The sequence below is a fragment of the Lepidothrix coronata genome, unplaced genomic scaffold (genome assembly GCF_001604755.1).
Source record: "Lepidothrix coronata isolate B3197 unplaced genomic scaffold, Lepidothrix_coronata-1.0 Scaffold64, whole genome shotgun sequence".
Taxonomy (NCBI): Eukaryota; Metazoa; Chordata; class Aves; order Passeriformes; family Pipridae; genus Lepidothrix; species Lepidothrix coronata.
In genome coordinates, this window is record NW_016690244.1 from 1,578,778 (window position 1) to 1,598,861 (window position 20,084).

The 20,084-nt window shown below is 41.7% G+C and overlaps 1 protein-coding gene across 1 annotated transcript in view; it reads left to right on the top strand.

Annotated features, from left to right (window-relative positions):
• The window catches only part of RBMS3 (RNA binding motif single stranded interacting protein 3), a 711,089-nt gene that overhangs the window by 610 nt on the left and 690,395 nt on the right, over window positions 1-20,084 (top strand). Inside the window, exon 2 of the mRNA XM_017817961.1 lies at window positions 276-466. Within this exon, the coding sequence (XP_017673450.1) occupies window positions 276-466 (191 nt within the window). The remainder of the gene's footprint in view (window positions 1-275; window positions 467-20,084) is intronic.

Genomic DNA, 20,084 nt, shown 5'->3' on the forward strand with positions numbered 1-20,084 from the left:
ACACACACACACACACACACACACTCTAACACACGCACGCTGGATACAAAAGTCTGGAGGATCTAGGGGAGAATTGCAGCCGCCGGATCGGTGCAGCAGCGGCGGCCAGAGCCATGCGTGTCACGGCCTCCTGAGGGGGGAAAAGGAAGGAAGGGAGGAAGGAGAAAAAAAAAAAAAAAAGAAGGAAAAAAAAAAAAGAAAAGAGGGAGAAAGGAAAGCAGAAGAAAGACGCGGGGTGGTGGAAAGTGTTTGCCTGCTTTTGTCTCGCAATACAGTGAACTGGAAGATGGAGATGGATGTTAAGGGAGTTTCTCCGTGCCCGGAGCCCATCCCCCCGGCGGCGGGGTCTGGCGGCTGCCCGCACCAGCGCCCGCACCACCGCGATGGGCAGCCCGCGGAGCCGGCCCCCGCCGCCGACAGCGGCCACCCGGAGCGGAGGCACGGCGGCGAGAAAGAGGACAAAAAGGTAGGTCCGCTCCGCCGCCGGCCGGCCGGCGCCGCGCCCGCCCGAGGGGCCGCTGCCCGGGGCCGCGCTCGGCGGGGCGGGCGGGGCCGCTCCCGGGGCCGCTCCCGGTCCCATTCCCCGCCGGCCCCGGGCGCGGGCAGCCCCGCGCCGCCCTTTGTCAGCGCGGCGGCGGGAGGGGGGGCCGGCGGCCGGGGTTGTCTGAGGACACGGGGGCGGCGGGGCGGGGAGCGCGGGGCCGCCGCCGCCGGGCCCCGGGCGCCGGGCATTGTTCCGCCCGCCCGCCCGGCGGGAGCGGCCCGGGGGCCGCCGCCAAAGTTTAACCTCACTTCGAGGGGCCGCGACCGGCGGGGCCGCCGCTCCCCTCCCTTCGTCTCCCCTCGGCTCCCACCCGGCGGCGAGGGGCGAGTCACCTGGGGGAAGGAGCCCGGGCGCTGTGTCCCTCCAGCCCTGCTGTGTCATTGCGGACCGGGGGACGGCTGCTCGCTGCCGAGTGAGAACCTGCGGGTGACGGAGTTCAGCGAGAAATGGGTCAGATCGCACCCTTTGGTGCGGATGTGTCTGCTGCCGGGAGGATCGAAAGTAGAGAGGATGGGATGGAAAAAGGTTGCCATTAAGATAATGTCAGCGGAGTGCATTGATCAGTGCTTTTGTCTGTGGGCACTGTCTTCATTTCCATTCATTTTTCTCGGCATGGGTTTGCTAAACTGAAGCCGATGAATTCTGCTGTGTCTGTAGGTCTGTAACAGGCAGAGACTGATAAATGTGTAAGTTTCATCGTAATCCGGTGATGGTTGCAAGGTGTGATCCGTGTGTGCTAGACTGTAAAACCCATCCGTTTATATTTTAGTGAAATCCTAGTAATTCTCTGAATGCACAGATACCCCCAAACAGATTATAATTCTAAAGTAAATGTAAAAAAGAAATGCAGTGTACTGGATTTGAGCCGTGTATCTTCAACTAGTTTTGCTATAGTTTGATTTTGTTACAAATGTGTAAGGGAACAGTAACACAATGAAGGAATGTAAACCAGCAATGCAATAAATCAATGCAACAACTATGTCACACCACATATTTGCATGACTAGAGCTCCAGTTATCTTGGGAAATACAAGGTGTTTTTTAAAAATTCTATCTGTAACTGTAGATCCCGAGTTTTCAGCATTTGCCTCCTACACTTTTAGGTTTGTTACCGTTCAGTAAAATCTGTTCTATTGTTTTAATTAAAAGAGAGTATCGATGACGGATCATTTGAACAGGCCCCGTACATTTTAAGAGGGTGGATGGATGCAAGGGCTTTGTTTATAAAATGGTAACTGATGGTTTTCATATTGTGATAGATGAACACAGAATTTCCTCTCCTTTGAGTTTATGAATATTTAATTCTGTCGTGACTGCATGCTACTGTACGCAGCTGAATGATTTGTGTGTGCTTGATTGTTTCTAGGATCCCTTCCCTTGCATTGTGTTACTTACTGAAACTTGAAATTATTTTATTTCAAAATAATTAAAATGTAGAGCCAAGGTTGCCATTTACATATGACTTCGTTGTGCCACTGCCTCGAGCATTTAAAAACCCTGCCATCAGCAGAAATCCATGCTCAATAGTTACTTTCTGATGTACCACACAGTCTGTCTAATGTTTTACCAATCATGGTAAAACAAGGAAGGCAAACAAGGTGTGACTGAAGGTGAATGAACACCTGAGAAGGCCTGATTCTCTGTGGTGTGGCTAATTAACATGTTAAGATGACTCAGTATTGCACTGTTTTATTCTGTATTTGCCAGCATTTTCTGGACATGGAAAAAAAGTACTACCTTTTTTTATTTATTTTTTTTTTTTTTTGTGTGTGTGTCCTAGCTACAGTCATGCTAAAGTACTGTAATATACTCCTCTTTTTTAACTCCACAATTAAATCCACGGTTAGCTTTTCCAACCATTGCCATGGTTTTTGCAACGACTAGCTTGTATTTTTTGGAAGTGCTGTGATATTTCAAACCTCCCTAAATGTATATATCTTTCCTAGATGCTGTCCCAGGACAACTAGTACTTCTTATTACTGCAGAACTATTTCAAATATCTGGTAAAATAGTGGCATCAGAAATATAATGAGAAGGGGAAAACCCATTAAAATTATAGTAAAATCCAACACTATTGTGGAAAAAAACCCCATCAACCACAAAACTAGACTGAAGCATTGCTGGAAACATCATCTAAGAACTTTCTGAATTGAATGAAATAACAGTATCATTGTTTATTTGACCCTTAAACAAACATCAGAGGCACACTGATACATCCTAGAAGTGTGAGTGCTCTACCTGCAAATCGTACAGGACATTAGAACCTAATTTCCTGACAAGTGTATAGTTATGAATAACTAACTATTAAGATCTTGCAATGTCTCACGATTTCACTGTCACATTTGCTTTTTGGGGATCGTGCTTCAATTATAAAAAAATCTTATATTTAATCATTGAGCTCCATTTCCAGTGGAGATAAAAAGAGTTTTACTTGAATCTAAATGGAGCTGGGTCAAATTTATGTTCTAATAAAGGTATTTTTGTCACAGCCTCCAAACAGAATATTGCTGAATTAACCAAAGCAACTATTTTCTTAAGTCTGTGGAATCTCAGTAGAAGCTACTACCATAGTCTCAATTATTATGGGTATTGGAGGGATTTTTTTCCTTCTGTATGTTAATATTTTTTTTAATTATCTTTGAACTTCAATAAACTTTTGAAACATATGTGTAACTTGAAATATATCCCACTGTCTTCAGCTGGGATACTGACATGCCGAAATGTGTGCTTAAGTGCTTTGTTGGAGGAAAACCTAGGTTATTTCTCATATATCTTTTTGTGTTGAAACTGTCTCTAACGGACGCATGAGAAGAGAAACTATGAAGATTGACTTTATAATATATTAAGTATACAGTAAAGCATAGTTGCCATTTAGGTAGGAGAAAATTAAGCAGAAATAGTAGAGTACAAGATTTAGAAAACAGCTGACTCTATGTGGATACTATTTTTTCTCTTAAAGCAAAACACATCAGAAAATGTTTTTCAACACTCCTACAATGTTTTCTGTTATTTTAGTTAAAAGCCTGTGGGTCTAATCCTGTATACAGCAGCATGTTGATATTTTCCAGTATGGCAATGTGAGTGACTGGGGGAGAGAACAACGTGCAATCCTGGCTGTTCATTCCTGGCTGGAGGTGCAGCTGATGCCTGTGACAGGTTGTGTGGGTGAGTTTTCACACCATCTTGCCACTCTGTGACTCAGTGCCAAAGGACACAGGCCCCTAAACTTTACCGAGGATTCTTTCCATCTTATATTGTAGTGATTGCATCTTTGCAAGGATCACTGTAGGGAGCACTTTGGGAGTAGAAGGCAGCTCTGCAATTCCTTTGCAGACTGGTGACTATGAGTGACGTTTGTCACAGCTGATGTTATGACCAGAATTTTCCCAGGGGTGGTACCCTGAGCTAGGACTTTCAAATCGTTGGCTACAGCCAGTCTGTTACAGTGTTTTCATTTTCCAAAGCACTGTGTAGCCCCTAAGTTCTCCAAAGTTGGTTCGAGGTATGGATTTGGTAATGTAATGTTGCATACTGAGGAGGACCTCTGTATCTCTGTGGGATGCACAAATCATTTAGCATAAATGATTTACAAGCACACCCAGAGTTTTCACTTTATGCCCACTTTCCAGATATAAACCCCTCTGAAACAGCTCCAAAGTGAAGAACTTTCTGTGTATTTACATGGAAATGAGCACACCGAGGTTATAGCAAAAGCAAACCTACCTGGGCTGGGTACATTGTATTCTGGTTCAAAACCAATTTGCCAGTGTTTGATACAAGAGTTCTGAAGTGTTTTATGGGCTTATTTGTATGTTATTTCCCAGGATGCTCACCTTTGATAGCACTGTGTGAGAGTGGTTCCCAGGTGTGAGCTTCCAGAGGGGAAGAGCTGAGTGCTTTGGGGAAAGGCACTTGGTATTAACTTGGGAATTCTGTTCTGCTGTACACGTGATCTGATCTAATCATCAGTCTCTGAAAGCCTTCTGCTAGTGTATTTACAGGTATACTGCTATCAACAATATGGTGGTTGTTCACTTGTCATTCACAAGCAATAGGTCAGGAATAGTGGAAGACACTTCAGAGGCAATTCTTTTTCTAATAATTTCTCATATGTATTTAATTTTGTTTGATTTGGAAATCCATATGTTACGGTGTGTTTATATTTAGAGAGCAGAAGGCTTAAGAAATGCAGTTTATACTTGAAGCAGACTGTGGGAAGTTTCTTTTAGGGGGTAGATCACTCCAGTCTCGGGTCAGATGTGCTTATCTTACCCTAGGCAGTTACACTGATGAGTAGTTGTCAACCACTGTCTGTTTTCTGGAGATTTGAGTGGCTTTTTTTCAGATAATCTGAACCCTTCCCATTGAGCAACCTGAAGTTAGGAACCAAAAGCTGAAAGTGAAATCAGTAATGGATACGAGGAACCAATATGGGGTGAGTGGGACAAAGAAAGCAGAGATAGACAACACTACCACTTGCTGATGGTAGCAGCTTCTCCTGATTACAGTATAAAAGGCAACATCTTGTATTAGCTGGAATTTCCAGGTATGGAAGGCTTTGTGCCAGGTGTATCATGGGCTATGGTCTTGCCAAGATGTAATGCAGGCCTGAATAGTCAGGGTCTGGCCATTGTCTGCCTGGATGGACAAGTTCTTCACTACCCAGACATGGCAAAAAATTATACTTGAGGCTGTTGCTATTCCGGGAGTTTGATGTGAGACAGAAATTTCAGTGTATCTCCAAAGTGAAGACAGAGGTGGAGAATAATGTGTCTTTCTCTAAATCATTGCTAAGAAGATTTCAGAAATCATTCCTCAGCCCAGCAACATCAACTCTGTCTTTTCAGGTCCACTCTTAAGCACCTATTCTTCATTCTTAAGCTGTTCCCAGCCATGCTGTGGGCCATCATGATATTGGTATTGATCTGCATAGTTCAATGTCTTCCTGAGGAAATGGTCTGAAAAAAAGCTATCACCCTGTTCTTCCAGACTTCCCAGAGCCTGGTGGCTGCCTGGGTGGTGAGCCTGTCCCAAAGCCAAAGACTCAGGACATTCTGAGTCCCTCATATTCAGATGCTTGTCCTACTCATTCCCAGGTCACAGCTCTGGAGCAGGCTCTAATTCATGGCACTGTGGGGAGACTCCCAGACACATCTGCCTGGAATGGTTGCCCAGAGCCACAGTGCCTGGCAGGTGCCTCTGGAAGGGATATTTTAGTCCTTTGTATTGCTGATGCAGGCAGCAAAGCTATTAACTGTGCCATTAACCTGTTTCGGTGAGCAAGGCCCAAGGGCTATCTGCTTTGAGGAGACTAAATAAAAAATTCAGATTAAAAAAAATCAAAAAGAGGAAATTCACTGTGAACTGAAAGCCTTGCTTTGCAGGCAGGTCTACTTCTGCATTTCTATGCATTTCATGTACTCTGCCTCTCACTCTTCTGTTGCCTTCTAGTGAGAGGATGAATCCTTAGATGAACTGATAATTGTGCCTCTGTTACAAAAACAAGCAGATTCGAAGAATAGAGAGAGAGATACTGTTAGTACCTAAAGTGAAGGCAAGACTAACAAGCTCATATTTTATTACACATCAGAGAATCCGAAATGTCTCATATTCTGTGAATTCTTTTTCCTACATGGCCAGCAGGTCAAGGGAGGTGATTCTCTCCCCCTCTGCTCTGCTCTTGTGAGAACTGCTGGGGCCCCAGCATAAGGAGGACATGTACCTGCTGGAGCAAGTCCAGAGGAGGCCACAAAGATGATCAGGGTGCTGGAGCACCTCTTCTATGGTGACACGCTGAAAGAGTTGTGGTTGTTCAGCCTGGAGAAGACAAAGCTCTGCAGAGACCTTACAGCAGCCTTTCAATACATAAAGGGTGCCTACAAGAGAGCTGCAAAGGGAATTTTTACAAGGGCATGGAATGATAGGACAAAGGGAAAAGCTTTAAACTGAAAGCAAGTAGCTTTAGATTAGATATTAGGAAGAAATTCTTTATTTTGAGAGTGGTGAGGCACTGGAACAGGTTACCCAGAGAAATTATGGATGCCCCATCCCTGGAAGTGTTTAAGGCCAGCTTTGAGCAACTTGGTATAGTGGAAAGTGTCCCTGCCCATGGTAAGGAGATTGGAACTAGATGATCTTTAAGGTCTCTTCCAACACAAACCATTCTAAGATTTTATGATTCTATGATATGGGAAAAATCTTACCTTAAGTAGATGTAAACAGTAGATTGACATTATTATCATACTGAATCCAGAACACAGCACTGTACCAGCTACTAAGAAGAAAATTTACTGTATCCCAGATGAAACCAGTGCAATATGGTAAATACACATATAATACGTATTTATTTGCAGGTGGTATACTGAGGATCTGGAATGTGGAGAATGAGGTTCAGCATGGGTTTTATATTAAAACATAAAGTTGGAAAGTGAGCAATTGATTTCTCTGCTTTGCCTGTGTCTGTACTAAAATAACATACATGATGGTGCATGTGAATGATTCTTTAAAATTTTACTAAACACAAGATTTCTGAAAGAAGAATACACTATTTAAAATAGTTGTCCCCTTAAATAATTTGTATGAGAAATGTTTTGGCAAAGTGTGAACAGCTGTTTAAATTTTTCAACCGATTGATCAATAAGTGGATGAAGCTTGAAAAGGTGTTCACACTCTGACTGGTTCCTGGGGTAAACATTGAGATATTCATTGTAATAGAGAGATTTCATGAAAAGTAAGTAGTGCTTAGAGTTAATACAAAGTGAAATTAAGTGCATATGTAGTTGATTAGGTAACAAATCCAGGGACATAAACAATGAACATCATGGGTGGGAGCTAAACAACACTCTTGAGTCATTGGCAGCACAACCACAAGTTTTGTATGCAGAAGACACAGAACTGACTCTCTGGCTAAAGGCAATTTTGTCTTGGCTGCAGAACAGTTGTGAGGATTCCTACTTGAAGGAAGACACAGCGCTGAAAAGGGCTTTGTTATCTCCTCTTGAGCAGTTGGGACATTGCCTTGACTCAGATGCAGTGGTATGTGTTCATGCCTGTGTGCTGAGACTGGAAAGCAGTTCTATTCAGGGCTGCATATGACAGCCGTGAGCTTGGCCAATGTGTGGCATATCCTTCCCACTTAAGTAGAGCTTGTTCTCAAAAGCCCAGTATTCACAGGAATTTCTGGCCAAGGGTTGAATGCCAGCTTGTAACAAATCTGAGTCTTCAAACAATGGATAATCAATGAAGCTAGAAACGAACAATAACCATGTTGTTGCATGCTATTCCCAGTGTTTTCCTAGATGCTCTCTGTGTTTTTAGACCATCTCTATCTGTGGTAAAAACTTACTGTGCCATACTGCATCCTTATGGCACAATAATTTATACTATATCCAGGTTATGATTTACTTAATTGCCTAAGTGTGCTGGTTTAAAGGTAAACCAGCAGGGGAAATGAAGCCAACTCAAAATAGAGATTATAAATTGGAATAACAATTTAATAAAATAATACAATAAGTACGATTATACAGACAAACAATTGGTTTTAACCCACAAAACCCAAATCTATAACCCAGCACCCTGGGGCATGAACAGAGTGGTGTTCTTTGGGCCCCCTGAGTCCAAAGTAATAGGAGAGGGAAAAACCTCTTGGTGAGAGTGCTGGTGCAATCTGGTCAAGAGTGGTGATTGCAGTCCGGTCGAGAGTGGTGGTCTCAGTCTGGTTGAGAGTAGTGGTCTGCAGTCTGGTTGAGATTAGTGGTCTGCAATCTGGTTGAGAGCAGTGATCTGCAGTCTTCCTCTGGATCCCACGAATGGTTAAAAAAGTCCCAAGACCCCAAGATTATATATCCTCCAGTTCAGGCAGGAATGCCCAGTACGTCCCTCAGGGCAGGGAGTTCCACAATGGGTGTGAGGACAGGGGGGAACCCTCCTATCTCGAAGGCCTCTTAGCACCCAGTTTATAGCCTGAGGAGTCAGACCTACCCTGGGCAGATGGTGTAAATGGTCTATTGATAACAGTTTCTGGGAAATGGCATGGAAGGCTATAGAATGCACAGTTTTGGGTTACACCCATACAGTGATGAACTGGTCCCAGTTGTTCTAACTAGGACACTAAGCTAAGAGAGACATATAGTTACTGATGTGTGAAGTGGTTCAGTTTTTGTTTGGTTCCATACTTGCTTGTTCTCCGTCTGGCTGTAACCACACTGCTTATACAGTGACTGGGATTATTTCCCAGCACCTTGTACTAGGTGGATTTCTGTACTGACTAGCTGCCAGTAATTGTCTGGTAATGGTGTAAAAAGTTGTAGAGTCTCAGTAGAGTTGTTGGCTTCTAATGTCTTATCTCTGAAAACACCCAAATAGTAATCAAAATGGGACTGCAGCTATAAATGGGAAAATGACAACAGGAGCACGATAATAATTTCCATAAAAGTAGGGGTCAGATCAGGTTCTAATGTGATGTTTAAATGTGTAGAAGAAAAAAAATAGATATGAAAGGTAATACAGATGTTAAGTATTCTACAGTAGTTTCTTTCCTCCCTTACTTGTCATCTTTTCTGAAAGGCTCTGAAATTCTCTTCTGCTTATAATGAAAACTTCTATTTTGTTTCAATTCCCCACATTGCATTTTGAGCTATAAGGGGAATATTAATTGTTCCAGGAACTCTAGTAACCAGTGCATCTTAACTGGGATAAAACAAGACACAATTTGGCTCATAGTATGACAAGGACAGTCATGTATAAAATTTGTTAGACAGCCATGATTTACTGGAAAAAGAGTAATTCTTCCATGCCTAATGGCTTCTGCCATGTGTTTAAATACAGCTGTTATTTTTATTATACATTATATGAAATGACGACCAATCTTGTTACAGAAGCAGAATAGAAGTAGTTTCCTTGACTGAAAAGCAAGTGTTGGGTGAATAAAAATTACAGACACAAGCCACAAAGCTTGGTTAATGCACTTACTGTTCCTGGGCTTCTGAGTTCATTCCATCAAACACCTCGTCCTGTAGTTACAGAGTTTATTCTTTTCAAAAAGCTACTCTACACAAGGTTTTTGAAGTGGTAATGTGATCAACAAGTACAAGGGAAATAAAATGAGTATTTTTCCTTTCAGTTTTGACCATCTGCAAAGGATTCTTATCATTGACTGGAGAATGAAAATAAAATGGTCTGGAACCTTTGCCTATTCTGTTAGCCTAGAGTCTGTGTTAATTGATTTCAACAAGTGCCTCAAGCACCACTGACACCTCTTCTTTGCTATTAACTAATGATGGTTGTCTCATCGACGTTATTACTGAGTCTATACTCATTTTTAGGAGCCAATAGCAGAAAATCTGTTTTGGGATCCAAACTAACATGCTCAAGGTAAGTCTTTGTGGAAAGGGACCTAAAGGGCTAGTATCTATCAAAGATAATTTGTATGGCTATTATATTTAGTAGTAATTCAGTATTCAGTATAGTATAAATAAATAGGCATTGTGCTTTCCTGAGGATTCAAAAAGAATGTGTTATTGCCTTGAGGTAGTTACCCTGTCATCGGACATAACACAGGATGGGTAACCACAAGTCCTCACTGCTGGGCAGCTGAGCATGTTATGTGGGGGTAGGCTGTAGATTTCTTCTGCTCTGAAGGTGAATGAAGAGTGAAAGGGAATGACATGGAGTGGCAGAGGGAGTAGCTGGAAAGCTGATTGAAAGCAACAACTTTTGAGTAGGGCTGGAAGGAAGGAGTTTGTAAGGTCCGTATTTTGAGACGAAAGAACTTTATGAAGTGTGCATTGGGTCCATGTGGAGTTAGGGAAGCACACAGCAGAATTTTGCAGAGCTCGCAAAACGCCTATTGAGGCTTCACATACATTATACAGTGCCCCGGCTAGCCTTGTTAACTTTATTGAGTGTGCTTCGAGGACATGCAGACTTTTAGAGTATGTGAAAGCCACTTTTAATAATTAATTGGCTTACTCTCTCCCACCTATTGTTTCATGTCTCATAAAAAGCAACAGCAAGTCCTTGCCAAAACCAACAGATACAATAATATTTAGGTTAGTTGGGTTTGAGATATGACAGGCTAAAAAGGATATCCCCAAAGATCTTGGAACTTAAACAATCCCCATTTTTGTCCTGTCTTATTTCTCCCATGACTGTCATAGGATGTGCTCTTAAACTAAATTTTCCCTGATCTAATAAGCGGTTTCAGGAAGAGAACAAAAAGTGTGTGTGTGTGTGTGTGTGTGTGTCTATGTAAACTGATTTGTAACTGGAAGTCTGTTTCCACTTTACTGTGTCAGGGAAACAAGCTAAATTTTCAAGTGACAAACTGACTTCTTCCTTAAGGGAAGCAGCCATCATCCACATTATCATCTATATCCCTGCACATGCAGTGTGACACAGGAAATGATACACTTATCAGATGACTGTTAAGATGGATGTAGAGAAATGGTGGCATGGTCTCAAAGACAGACATCCACAGATGTTCTGTAGTCACTCAATTGCATGCAGTTAAAGTATGCCTGTTGTGCATTTGGGGAAATTTTTTTTTAAACAGAGAACACTTAAATTTGGGGGAGGTCGTGAATATGTTTCCAGAGGGAGAAGGAAGGAAATCAGCAAGCTTAAGCTTAAGGAAGGCCACGTAGGTTTCCAAGAGACCAAGTGGAGAAAGGCAGTAGCAAAGGGTCAGACATCCATCCTGAACCTGACTTTATCTGCCTCCCATGGTAGGGAGGTGGCTAATGCCGTGAACGCTTACTGTCACCTACTGTTGTAGTTTTATGTAAAGTATGGCCTTATTGGCCCTTAAAATGGGAACCACAGGTGCCACTTCTTGAACTTGTTAAGAGGATGTACCCTGTGCAGAAGATAAAAAATGGATTAATCAGTTTGAAGAGAGGCCATGTGTACGTTAGAGCATCAGGGGGGATCCAGGTCAGTGTGGCTCAGGGAATCTTTACAGGAACAGTCATACCACAGGACTGTCATGAGATAATCAACCAGATGTACATCAAAACTGGAATCACCCTATGCTGGGAAATGTTCAGGGCTGTCTGATCTGTTCTTGGCTGTGCATGTTCTGCCTGTTGGTAAGATTCACCAACTCTCTCTCTGTAGGCAGTGCTTCATAGTCATACTCTTTTACTTGCTGATGCACGCAGAACATTTACTAAGATCGTTCTTCCTAACCAGTCAAGTAAAGCAGTCATGCTTAAGTACTATGCTTAAGTACTATTGTTTTAGAGTTAGACTTACCCCCTCACAACAGGTTATCTCTTAGGTCACACTACCCTGTGTGGCTTTATTCCTGTTAGCCCAGAACTATCCATACTGCCCATTTTTGTCTGCAAGTACAAGCAAAGCTGATGGAAAGGTGTCATTCTGCAATGTCAGTCTGTATTTCACAAGTGACTGTGCATGTTACCTATGATCATATCATGGTACCTCTTAGTCATACATCCACATCTGACATTCCAGTAATAACTGGAAGAGACCAGAGAAAGTAAAATTAGAAAACTATAGATAACAGGTGCTTATGTACTTTGTACTCTGTGTTATTAAGAACTAGGAGCAGGAAGACACAGTGACACAACCGTTAACAGGTGCCTAAAGTGTTACTCTCTTATTTGGTGATACAGGTGACTTGTTTCTTACCTACACAAAGGAAAATTATAAATGAATCTGTCATAGGTAGAACTTTTGCCATTTTTAAGATGCAGGTCAGAGCAGTTGCACCTGTTGACACACAGTTGTGTGGTATCAATAGTCAGCATGCAGTGTGGTCCTTGCTTTGTCGGACATCTGTGGCAGAGACTGTCACAGCTACCCAGAAAACTGTGAGGAGGAGTACAGGAGTTCAGCAGTCAGGGTCAGGACCTCTGAAAGGTGCTGTGGAGATCACTGCAGAGAATTTAAAAGGTGAGCTACCAAATGATAAGTACAGAAATGCACTGTGTGCCAAGCTATGCTGGGCACAAACAGAAGTATATGTGTTGTGCAGAGTAAAGGCAGAAAATTTTAAGTCCATCGTTCAAGCAAGGCTTGTTGTATTATAATGGTGTATAAAATAATCAGGGCAAGAATAATAAAACTAATATTTAAAAGCCAAATCAATATAAAATGCATAAATACAGCAATGGGATCTAGTGATAAACTTTAAGTGCTAAGTTACAGAAAAGAAGAACAAGGCAGTTTATTCATTTCCCTCTGTTGTTAGCAAGCCTGAGGGAATGGGACCTGCTCATATGACAGGCCACTGCTTGATCTGTAGTATGTAGGGGCACATTCGCCATAGATGAAATACTGTTCCAATACTCTGTCTGTCCAGTTGGTACTGGATGCCAATGCAATACTGGCCACAATGAGGGACAAAGTCTTACCTCACATCTGTAGACTGTTACTGTCCCCTTTTCTGATCTCCTTCCAAACCAGTGCCAGGGTATGCTGGCAGTGCTCCTGTGAACTCAGCAACAGAGAACAGAGACTGCACCCTTGACATGAGTATTATTGTACCTCTCTGACAGCAGCTGTATCACTTTAGCATCAGCCCAGATGTGCAGGGATCAAAATTATTAAAATTAAAAACCACAAGATTTGGAAAAGTGCTTCTATTATGCTAATAGCATCTTTAAAGCTGAGATCTAATTTTTTACATCATACTAGGCTAAGGACAAATTTTGTGTCCTACTAGCAAAAGAACTTCATCATGTTTTTCACAGGCATGTTATATTTTACTTACTTGAAGTGATTTATGACCAAGTAAAACTTGTAATGAGTAGAAACTGTGCAAGAAGGAGTGGAGAGGTACAAATTGTTACAAAATAATCCAGAGGAAGATGTATTAGTAGGTTCAGATGTCAGTGCTCTAACAGTTTACAGGATTCTTATATTTGCATACCTAGAGGAATGGCATTCTATAGCATCAATGGGAAATTGAAATTCACTTCTGTTCTTCAAGGCTATAAGAGAATTGTTTTGACCAGTATAATTTTGGGAGTAATTTTGACATTTAGAAGAAAAGGAAGGAATATGGTCAGGCCTCGGTTTGAAGTAAATCTGAGGGTTTAAAGTTTGCTAAAATAACAATTTTACTGAACATACATAGTCCAAATCTTACTCTATTCCACACAAAAAACCAAAAAGTCCCTTGATGAGATTTTGTTTGGGATTAGGAATTATTCTGCGTTGGAGCAGGAGAATGCTGTAAATCTTCCACTTTATTCTTGTATGATTCTGTGCTGGAAAATGCTTTGATGCTTTTTAAAATGAATCTACATCTACAGAGATTTTTCAAATGCACTCAAACTCCAAAAGTTTATATGAATTATCTGACAATTGTCTAAAATGAATGCAACTGTAAATAAAATTACTCACTGAAGTATCACAATTAGGTGTGCATGCTTGCAGGATCACGTCATGGAATTCTGAGTTTTTGAGTGAGAAGTACTGTTTTTCTCTATGTATTAAACATTGCTGCTACACTGAAACCTGTATACTTACACGTTCATGTAGCACTAAGTATAGTATTTCAACAGTATAAAATTGTGTGCCCTACTGTATCAAAAACAATCTTAGACCTCAGTAACACCAGTGTGCTTCAATTAACCTGGATCTGTTTTTGGTAGTAGATAGTTCTTATATAGTCTTAGTGTGATAACTGAACAATGGTCTGAAGCACCTTAAAAAGAAAATGTATTTTAAATTTGAAACTGTCAGCAAACTTGCATTTTCCAACGGTGATATTTTTAAAGAGGTATTTCATTATAATACAGTATTTCAAATTCTAATTAGTCTTTTTAGAAGGGATGCATAGCAATGTCAAATGTTGCTGTTGCTATTATAGCCTTAGCCTTCACAACAGATTTATAAGAGCAGAATTCTTTGTCCTCTCGTTCTTGCTGGAGCATCAGTTTGAAGAGTAACACATCTGTAACAGAGTCAGGTTGCTTTTTTATCAGCAGCTGATGGTGACACTCTTAAAAAAGGGCAGAATTCATACCTACAAATACATTTGTCAACAAAATATGAGCATGTGAGACAACAGTTCAGTCACATTTCACTTTCATTTTTTCTCTTTTGTGCTAGGGAGTAACTTTCAAGTGTCAGCTCTTTCAGCTGAGTGTCAGCCTTTTTATAATTTGCTGCAGCATGTCAACCCCCTTAGAATTACCATATGTTAGCTGTTTACCGTATCGACTGGAAGCATGCGCATTGAGCTGCTCCCCTTTGCCCTACCTGTGTTGCTCCTGGTGACAGCCAGGTGATTATTTTAGCTGACAATTCAGCCACTGGCAGGAATGCCTCAGGTGTATTCATTGTGGCTATGCTGAGTCTGGGAAGGTCGGTTGGTCAGTCAGGGAACCAGACAGAGGGAGGAATGGGGCTGGGTGGTGGATGTGCTTGGCAGGCTGGCTAGTGAGCAGGAAGACTTACAGGCCTAATCCCTTCCTTCCTTGCCTGAATATTTAGTCAGTCAGGAGGCAATTATACTGTAGGTTGTGTGATCTCCGTGGTAATTTACTTTTGACAAGTCTTGGCTACAGAAGCAGGAGAATCTGTTTGTCCTAATGTCTGCCTGAGTTTTTAACTAATATGATCACTACAGGATGTTAGCACCCAGCAAATATTTAAAATCTTGCAATAACCATATTTTTCACTGTCCTTGCTGTCAAAAACAAGAATGGCAAAGGGCTTTACTCCTGGCAAACCTTGTGTTAATAATGGTAATGTGCCAGTGCATGTCTGGTTTTGGACTGTGTCCGGTGGTTGGTTCCTAACTGTGAACCAGAGCTTTTGCTGGCATTTTTCTGTGTCTGACAATAAATTTGGACCTGCACTGCAGAGGGAAACAGTAGTAAGCTAGTAACGGAGTGCCAGATAGTAAGAGGATGACAAGTCTTTTCCAGTCTTGTGTGAATGCTATTGAATGAGCAGTCAGTGTGCTAGGGGCCAGTGAGCCAACAAATATGTTCAGTGTTTCCAGAAAATAGTCTTCAGAATAGTAGGAGGTGTGATTTCGAAGGGGAAGCATTTGAAAGCTATAGATAGTGGAGTAAGGCAGGAGAAGTGAGCTGGCAGAAAGGCATTTTGAAGAGAAATGGGACGCTGCATAAACCTTTCCCACAGCAACTTTACCCATCCAGCTAGCACATCCTGCTGGCATGGAGCCGATGGGGGCAGGAGGCTGCCAGCATGTTTTCCTGTGGGAAAAGAGGAATGAAGGTTATAGGGAAGTGTCAAGGGGAAGCACGCATGGCATGGACACAAAGAAGTCTGAGCAAGGGGCATCTCTGCCAGGACTGCAGCTGCAGCAGTGACCAGGACTGACTGTGTGTATTTCAGCTGCTTTCACCAATCCTCTGCAAACAGCGAAAGTGAATTCTCTGAGGCAGAATTGTCTGACAATTTCTCCTTTTATATTAGCTATATTATTTACCAATTTTGAAAATGATTCAATAGGGTATAACTAGTGTTCTGAGATCATGATGGGTCTAGTCAGCTTTCCAGAGAGCACAGCAATTACCATGTGAATAGAGGTGACTGTGAGGGACAGGCTGGGTGGCTGCTCTCTCTAACCTGACCATTAGTTTTCTCGTGTTTGTGTGCACACCTCTTCTCTGTGATTAGCCTCAGTGGAAACACCATTGCCAGGGTCCTGCTGGTAGCCACAGCTTAATAGGCAAAATGGAGGGGATTAGGTGTTCTTCTGTCTTTTTCGTTTTTCATTAAATAAGGCAAAATACACAATAAATGAAGTCTGATTTGCGTGGACATTTGTATGCATGTATAACAGGCCTGAATGTTAATGTGGGAAATTACTTTCTTTCAACTCAGTGGCCTGTATATTTGATTTTTAGAATTATTTGTCTTCTTTGTAACTTTCAGTAAGTTTCTGTTGCAAAATAATGCATCGAAATTCCTTGTGAAGTACTCAAACACTTTGTAGCCTAGCAGATAAGGACGTTTTTGCTTTCTATTGGAAACTATTTATTAAAATCCATTGGCAGCTTTTCGATAAATTCTTTTTTTCCTTTGTCAAATGTATTATTATGAGTATAACAATGAATGCTGTCATTAAGAAACACCATACATTTAATAGCCATAATTTAAAACTTTTATTCCACTAGCAAATGTCTGCGTATGTCTGTCTGTGTAAAAGCCAGTTTTCATTGGATTTTGAATGCAGCTAAATCTTGGAATGAACTAGCAAATATTCTTTGTTTAAACTTAACCATGATTGTATTTGATATTTTCAGAATTAATTTTTATAGCAGTTTTCATTATAACTCTGTTGTGTTCTGGGTACAATGGGGCAGCTTACTTGCAGCAGAATTAAAATCTGTGGTTTAATAGCAGTTTGACTTGCCTAGGCAATAAACTATCTCCCACGAATTGAGGTGCTATCAAGATAAAACATGTGAAGTTAATTCTGTAACAAGTCCCTGTGTTGCTGATGGAAAATATTTCGGAAGAGTTATTCCGTGCTATGCATGGAGGCTTCATGAATTTCAGGATAATGGAGATAACACTCTCTGAGGGGTCTGCTGAAATATACCCTTTCCCAAAGCACTGTCTGAATTCTTCTTGGAAGTATTTGTGGATCAGAAACTGGCTATTGCCTAACTATGCTTTAATTTGCTCTGCTTTAAGAAAAGGTATGATTTTAAACTGACTTTAGGAATTTTGTGAAAAATCCTGTGTGAATACACTTAATTCAGTTGAACCTAGCTAATACAAATTTAATATGCATGGGTAATTTATAGATATAAGCTAAGCTAACAGAGTAAGTTTTTAACTGTTTACATAAATCAGTTTTTAAACAGACAAAGAAAAACTTTCATATAGTACGAGATTGAGAAGATTGGGACTGTTTACCTTGGAGAGGAAATGAATCAGAAGTGAGATGATAAAAGGTTACAGACAATGAAGGCATAGGATCTACAGAGCAAGAAATGCTGTTCTACCATCAGGGATGAACAGGGAGCATTCAGTGAAGGTTACAAGTGGCAAAGTCAAAAGTAAGACAAAAGAAATGCTCTCCCATGCTGGGAACTAGTTGCTGATGGAAGTTGTAGTTGCTGGATAACTCTGAGGGCAAGAGTTTAACAGGACTCCAGAGGAACAAAGAGTTATGTGAAGGGTAGGCTTAGCCTTGATTTAACTGAAGGGGGAGGTTTAAGTGAAGGAGAAGGAAAGAGCTCTGCAGCCTGATGATGCAAGAGCCAAAAGGGTTTGTCAAGCATTGGAATAGGCTGCCCGGGGAAGTGGCTGAGTCCCCATCCCTGGACCTGTTTAAAAGACATGTAGATGTGGTGCTTAGGGGCATGGTTTAAGGGTCGATTTGGCAGTGTTAACTGTTGGACTCCATGATATTAGATGTCTTTTCCAACCTAAATGATTCTATGATTCTATCAAATTGCAATGGTAGGGATTAAAAATTAAAAAGAATGGTGAAAAAGGTTAATGCCTGTTTGGTTCAAGCTGCTCAGCTATTGATAGGGTCAAAAAGACTTTTTTCCCCATGTCTTTACTATATGTAGCTGCTTGTGCAATCTCTTGGTTGCAGTATTCTGTCTGGGTAGATCTCCAGTAGCAATTTCTTGTTACTGGATGGATTACCACAGATATGCCCATTTCCTTCCAAAATCCCATTGTGTCTGGTTATGCCTTAAAAACTATAGCGAACTCTTTTGTGGTCTCAGTAGGAGTCTGTATCACTGCATTTCAGTGTTTCTAAGGAGCAAATGCTACAAATTTGTCTGTAAAGGTGACTGTCTCTTCCACACACAAGGATAATAGTAAGTACCTTTGTCTGGTTGCCAAAGTATGACACAGGACAGTGGAAAACTTTCAGTGTTGCATGATGCTCGGTCACAGAATCACAAAACGTGCCGAATTGGAAGGGACTCACAAGGATCACTGAGTCCAACTCCTAACCCTGAACAGGACCATACCCAAGAGCCACACCATGTGCCTGACAGTATGGTCCAACTGCTTCTTGAACTCTGTCAAGCTTGGTGCTGTGACCACTTCCCTGGGGAGTCTATTCCAGTGCTGGGATCACAGAGGTCTCCAGAGGACTCCTGGCTAATAGGACAGTCTTATGGAAGGGCGCCTGCAAATAACCACAGACAAGCAATGCAGACAGAGCAGGAAAATGAAGATGACCTGTTCTCATCCACTGCCACACCCTGGTGACTCTAGTCTCTTAGACATATTGTGACACTTCTTGAACACAGTTCCTAGAGTGTAAAACGGGCTATATTTTGCTGATCAAACAAAAGGGTCTAGAATCAGTCTTCTGAGTTGGATTTGTGGAGACCATGGGAAAGACTGCAGTGCAGAGTTAACCAGCACTTCTGGGTTGGTCCCAGTTCAGGTTGTGAGCTGTGTGCTACATGAATGAGAGGTCTCAAAAGTGACATCTTTTTCATGTGGGTTCCTGTCTTTTTGTTGCTCACTGCTCTGAGAGTGTCTCTGCTGCCTGTTGGCTCTTCTTAATCAGCAGCTGCTGCTTTTTATCTATGAAAAAGCCCAGTCATCTCCCCTGGTAGGCAGCTAGGTTGTTCTGGGACCCAGATGCTACCTGAGTCTTCTGTGTTGCTGGTGCAGACTGCACATTGTGGCAGCCCAAGAATGTGTGTGGTATGCTATTTCTTTTGTCTCACGTGCTCAGCTAAACCTGCCAGTTTTTTTGATCCACACACGAGTTCTCTGCTGTTCATGATGGAATAAGGTCACGAGTTAAGTCTAAAGCAATTTAATAATTCACTTTGTCCCTATCATTTACCCTCATACCTTGCCATCCTTAGTCATGCCTAGAGTATCAGTAGACTAATTGCACTATGGTGGAAAGACCTGACATGCAAATCTCCCATTGGTTATTATTGTGGTCTGCTTTGTGCACCAAATCTTCTGACTGTCTCTAATGAACTGTATACTCCACAGAGTCATAGGTTGGTGACAACAACCCATTCAAAGCCTGGAAAGTACCATTTATGTACAGAGAATGGTTTGCGTGTGTATGTGTGTGTGTGTGTGGTTTTTTGGTTGGTTGGTTGATTTGGTTTTGTTATTATTTTATTTTTCTTCAATAATGTAAGTAAGAGTCAGGCATTGGACAAGAAACAGTCAAGATTAACTTTTTTGCTGCTACTCCCTTCTACTCCTCTTCATTTTTTCTAGTTTTTCTTTGTGGATCTCTGAGGACACAACTTCAACAAACATGGAGAGTTGATGGGTCAGTGGGGGAGGTGAGCTGGTCAAAAGATTTTTTCAAAAATATTTCGTTAGAATAATTTCAGGTTTGATATGATTTCAGTAACTCACAGACAGGTTCTCACAGTCACATCTGGATTTATGGCAAGCTGAACGGGAGCCTGTTGCTTGAAGATTTCCTTGCAGGAAAGTCTGATACCCTTGCACTTTGGCAGTTGGTGGTGTGGAGCCAAGACCTTGAGAACTGTGTAAGTCCCAGCAGTAAATGGTTCTTACCTCTTATATCCTCAGGAAAAAGCCTAGATATTTCGAAAGGTCAGCTAGGC